The following is a 6,000-nucleotide window of genomic DNA, read 5'->3' on the forward strand; positions in this document are numbered from 1 at the left end:
AACTGTATTTTTTCCCCTAGTTTAATCTACAGCTTACTGTGGGTGCTTAACAAATGATGTTGACTGACAAACAGAAAATAATGTTTTCTCTTTTTCCCTGGCCCCCTTTCAATCTGTTCTCTACATTGTAGCCAGAGTGGCATTTTGGAAATATAAACGTGATAATGCCATCTCCCTCCCTACCATTCACACTACATTCTTTCCATTACTATTTTATCACTTTTACAGTAAAGACAAAAATACTTGACATGGTCCAGAAGGCTATGCACCACCTGACCCCATCCCTCTCAAGTATGGAGTTAGAGCTCCATGCTTAAGGCATTCTCTCGGTGGCTTGAACATGCAGTGCCATCTCCTGCATCATAATTCTGTTCCTCTGGGCTTTACCTGATTAATACTTTTCCTCTGCCTTAATTTGGTTAATTCTTTCTTACATTTTCAGATTTCAGTTTAATAATCACTTTTTATTAGGTCAGCTCACACTATTTTAAGTTTTCACAGTACCATGCACCCATCCTTCAAAATACATACCACAATTTTAAGCTTCATTTTTTTTAAAGTCACTATGCCTTCTCACTAGAATATGCAGCCTATGAAAGTAATAATTATTTCTGCACTACCATTTTATCGCATAAGCCTAGTACTCTGGTACACAAAACACTTAATCAGTACTTGTTGAATAAAGAAATTTATAAACAAATGAATGAATAAACAAATGAATGAATGAGTAAAGGTGGTTGCCTATGTGGTCACATTAAAAAAGTAATGGAAAGCAGGAGCTTTCTTAAGTCACATCTATCATACTGACATGTTCAGTAACATTAAACAATAAGCAGAAGCCATATGTGTCTATGGCCATTTAAATAGAGAACATGCAAAAAAGTGAAACAGTCCAGTGTGGGATTTTAATACACATGACTCTAAAATGCACGAGACCTGGGGATCTGGAAATCATGAGAAATATAACTTAATTTCTTATTGATTGTCCTTGTTATTCTTGTTTTTAAACTGGATAGCTATGAAATTCACTAATTCTTTCAAGGTGCTAGGGATCTATGAGTGCTCTTAAGTAGAAATAATGTTCAAGGTCATTTAGATGAGATCATAAATGGTCCAGGCACTTAAATGAAATGAATATGAAAAAGCTATGTACCCCATGAGCATTCATTATTCAGGAAAGGTGACATTTTTGCTTAGTTGAGTTCTGAGGCTGATGCTCAGGGTCAAAGAACATAAGTGATGCATAAATTAGTTTTGTTCTATCAGCCATTTTGATATGTTTTTTTTTTTTTTCCCCTTGAATAACACCTGAACCTGAAAAATAATTTCAACCCGAATGAACTGGAAATCTTATTTGCCAGACATGATGAAAAAGGGTTTGGGAACAAATAAAAGTGTTTATACTCTTACCCAGGTTCTGCCACTAACCTGGTCATGACACATAACCTTTACTGGATTCTCTATCAATACATAAATAAATAAAACTTGCTAGGCTCGAACACAAAGCCAGGATGAAATTGAGCTCATTCAATAAAAATATTCTGGAAATTCACAGGTGCATAAGTTGTTTCAAGGCACTCTTGGCTGGAGGCTGGGGGACAGAGAATGTTTTTACTATCTTATAATAGTATTAATTATTAGTAGTTCTTATTGTATTTTAAATATGAAGGCAGTTAAATGGTGTTAAAGTTTTAAAAGAATTATAGTTGGGACCAGAGATAAACTGAGTTTATGTTTAATATTTACTTGTCTGTTTTTTTGCCTAAATTTTCTCTTAATGAATGTGAACTTATTTATTTTAAAATTAGTTTTTATGAAGAACATGACAGTGTAAATACTGGCTACAGGCAAAGCTTTGTTGATATTTCATCTGAACAGAAATCATCTATCCCTCGCCATTAATACATGATCTGTTTTGGGAGAGGCATCCATTCTCAATTAATTATTCAATAGTCACTTGACACACATGAAATAGGGAAAATAAGCAAAATGGAGCCAATCCTTCTAGGAAGACTGACTCTGCCTTTATCACTCCATCTCCCAATTCTGTGCTACTCAAAATAATCCAACCTTTTGTTTTCCTTCTACGTTTAGTGGTGATCTTTTGCACTCCGTTTTCAGTTCAAATTTTCAAAATGACTCAATGCTTCAGAAGAATCCTAATGGATTTGCTATTCTGAGTTGAATTATCCTATGTACCCAGGCACTATACTGTTCAATTATGCATCTTGGTAATTCCAAGTTCTTTATCTTATAGAAAGAGCTATCCATTTGCAAAATAAAATGCATTTCAGATATATCAAATTCTGCTCCTCTTTAACAAATTACTTTTTCCACTCTTAACTGTTCCTGATTATGCATGATCTCTGAATCCCTACATTAAAAATGCACAGAAAAATAAAAATTTTCATTTAAAACACCCTCCCACATAGTACAAGCTGTCATTGTGTCATATTTGTTTCCTAATTTAAGGAAGGAAGCTACATTTCGTGTGTCCTTCATTAAATTGCCTTCTCTGTATTTTAAAGTGGCATTAGGATACTTAGGGCAATTTTCCCACAAAATAATGTTCATTTTTAAATTTGTTTTTATTAATCAATGCAAAAGTATGCAACTCCAAATTATAGTATGGAAATTATCATATCTACCCAGCATCTTATTCATGATTCACAATTAGATTTGCTAGAAGAAAAAAATGATCTTTTTTATTTCGTAAAACATAACTGTAAAGCCTGCTCTTATAACCACAGAAATGTACTGTTAAAGCTGAAGTGCTGTATAGGCCATGGAATACAGTTTTCTATAATTACCTAAGCTAAAATATAATGAAAAACAAAAACTCACATGAAGACAGAGCGCAATAAAATAGCCCTTTCCTTCTTCCCCTCCTCCTAATCCTGTGAAGGCTACAGAAGTCTCCTAAAGACCAGTATTTTTTTCTTCCTAACTAACTCTCCTTGCTGTTTAAACAATTACTAATCTTATCAAGTCTTCATTTCTCTTAAAGTCAAGTGAGAGAGAACTGCCAACTCTAATAAGATTTACAAAGGCTAGTTCCCCTTAGCAGTGTCAGCAAAAAACAAAGACATTATACAATAAAACGCAGCCACACATAGAGCTTTTGTCCCTATAGCTTTCGAAATCAGATTTAATAATTCACCTTTTTTTCCCACCTATTTCAGCCACAAATGTCACTTATCCATGTGTTGATTGCCTTGCTTTGACCCTTAAGCTATCCACCTTAAATCCTGACATCTCCTGCTTAGCCACTGATTCATCTTTTTCACATCATTCACTCACTTTCTGCTCAGAGGCTTTGCTGTATTTATACAACAATATTTTCCTTGGTCATTGTCATGTAACAACACCGAAAAAACACACTGAAGACTGAATTTTATTTTTAAAGGGGAGAAAACAGAACTTAGGTATGATTTTTGTTGTTTAATGCCACACTGTTTTAAGCCCCAAGAACCACAGAAATTACAACTTGGCCTCCACTACCCAGATAAATGTCATTAGCCGAATATCCTTAGAAAATCTCTTGCAATCCCTTACACGCATCCCTGTTTATTAGTCTGCAGCAGCTTCCCAATTCAGCAACATCTAAATTTCTCTACCACTCTATTTCTCTTTATAAGGCATTTGTTAATTAAGAAATGTTATTTAATCTCTAACATGTTTAAACGTCAGCTGACCTGTCTCACACTTCAAGAAACCACAGAAATGACAAAATTTTACTTAAATTTGACAAATGTTGGACTTGGATATAACCGTGGAAACCAATATTATTCCAAAAAGCCTCCTGCTAATGAAGAAACTCTTCACATCCTCTCTTCCCCTTTTTCCACGACCAAAAGCAGGTTTTTACCGCTCTATCTGCAAAAGGCATAGCACTGCCTGTGAATCCTGTCTTTCTCGTCCTTTACCACGAGTGATCACAACCACGTGGGGATTCTCAACCACGGCCGTGGCAAACCTCTCCTGTGCTTTACTTCTCATCAAACGGATGCCCAATCTTCTAGATGCTTCTTTGCATCTTAAGGGCAAAGTCTGTGTGCTACAGATGTAGAAGTGGTAAAGACAAGGACAGCGGTCATACAGGTGGGTCGCGGTCCAATAAATATAGGGCCCAACCTGCCAAAGAATCCGAGGAATGAGAAGAGGCCATTGTATTTGCCACTTGGAAGGGAGTAGTGTTGGTAGAAAGGTCTCCAGGAGGAACTCAAACTTGGAAGTGGGGACTGCCCAACCTTTACGAGGATGTCAAGGGAGAAGCTGTGGAGGGAGTAAGGTAGAGAGGCCCCCAGAAACAAGGCCTTTCCCTCGAAGCGCACTGCCACACGTTTGGCCAGATTAGGAAGACCCCATGCACCAGCCCGGCCCCCTTCCTCCCCGCGCCCTGCCCAGGCCCCGGCCCCCGCGGGTCGGGCGTCGGGCCTTACCTTGGCTGCAGTCCTTGCCGCGGAAGCCGGTTCGCGAGCAGTCGCACACGGCCTGGTCGTCCACCACGGAGCACACGCCTCCGTTGAGGCACACCCCGCCCTCGCCCTCCTCGCCCGCTTCGCACGGGCTTCCCCCACCGCTGTTGGGCGGCTCGTCGTCCAGCTTCACCTCGCCGCTGTCCACGGGCAGGACCTGTGAGGAGTTGACCCTCACGTCACGAATCCACCCTTTAAAGGGCTCCCGCTCCCTCACGGAGGCCAGGGTGAGCTTGAGCGCAGCGGCGCGCAGTTCCGGGGGCAGCCCCCCGACGAAAAGGCCGCTGAACACCGTCATGTCCCTGCGCTTGGACTTGACCTCCACCCACTTGGCCTCCACCTGGTCGATGAAGAGCGTGGTGTTGCGGAACTGGCGGCGGATGCGCACGCTGTGCCAGGCGCCGTCGTTAACCGGGGTGTCGGCCAGGAGCGTCGCGGGCTCAGCGCAGAAGATGGAGAAGCTGAGCTGCAGGCGGCCGCCGCGCGTCAGGATCAGCTCTAGGAAGTCGCAGAAGCCCTCGTCGTCGAAGTAGAGCACGAGGCCGCGGGCGCTGCGCGTCTTGAGCTGGAAGCTCATCTCGCTCTCGCAGCAGGCGTTCCACTTGGGGAAGCGCGTCCATTGGCCCTCGGCTCCCGGAAACTCCAGCCCGCTGCCCAGCTCCGCCCAGCAGCCCAGGAGCAGCAGCGAGAGGCACAGAAGAAAGCAGCCCCCGCGCTGAAGCAGCGCCGTCCCCATGCTCGGGGCTGGGGTGCGGCGGGGGGGTGCCGGGGCCGACAGGGTCAAAATGGTCCTGGACACCGTGACGAAGAAATAAGGGTCCCGAGACACTGAAAGGTAAGGGGAAAGGCGGGAGTGGGACGGATGTGCCCGCCTTTATTTAGTTCTTTTTTTCTTCTTCTTCTTCCAATAACCCCTCCCTCTCTCCCTGTAGTCCTCTTCCAACTGGAAAACGTTGACCCCAGTGGTACAGGGTAGCCACAGAACTTCCAGACCAAAGGGAGGATGCACTTTGGAGGCAACGTTCTGGAAAAGGCTTCAACAAAAGATCAAGGGAAAGCACTGACCCATTTGAGTCTGATTAACTAATTTAAGAGCATCTGTGGTGTTAACAGATACTTAACTCCTCAAATCCCATTATCTGCCAGGTTCCACCAGTGGTACCAGGCCAAAAGGAAGCAGTGAGAGTCAATAAAAAGCAAACACTTTTCTCTAGAAAGTGCAGGAAACCAGCAGTGAGCCAGTATCCTTGGATGCTTGTGAGTGCCTCAAGTGTGTCTCCTTCAGATGTGTTGTCTTAAAGCAGAACGGAGAAAGGGACGCTTGCCTCTTTGGGCACCACTTCCTAACCCGAGGATAGGTTCAAAGGCCAGCTTCTTCTGTCATAGCATGGGCTTCAGCACCGCTGCAACCAAGCCTAATTCCTTGTGCATGGTCTCACAAGTTGGATTTTACTTTTCTTTTCAACCACAGCAACAGTAGGACTCAAACCCAGCAGTTGCGAAATAGCCAGAAGCTGTTAGA

At 42.7% G+C, this 6,000-nt stretch overlaps 1 protein-coding gene across 1 annotated transcript in view; it reads right to left on the reverse strand.

Annotated features, from left to right (window-relative positions):
• The window catches only part of LOC105528199 (neurexin-1), a gene marked incomplete at its 3' end in the record, with an annotated part of 881,468 nt that extends 876,018 nt beyond the window's left edge, over positions 1 to 5,450 (reverse strand). The window contains exon 1 of the mRNA XM_011964822.1: positions 4,443 to 5,450. Within this exon, the coding sequence (XP_011820212.1) occupies positions 4,443 to 5,214 (772 nt within the window). The remainder of the gene's footprint in view (positions 1 to 4,442) is intronic.
• Positions 5,451 to 6,000: the final 550 nt, after the last annotated feature.

This window comes from Mandrillus leucophaeus, unplaced genomic scaffold, assembly GCF_000951045.1.
Source record: "Mandrillus leucophaeus isolate KB7577 unplaced genomic scaffold, Mleu.le_1.0 Scaffold709, whole genome shotgun sequence".
Classification (NCBI taxonomy): Eukaryota; Metazoa; Chordata; class Mammalia; order Primates; family Cercopithecidae; genus Mandrillus; species Mandrillus leucophaeus.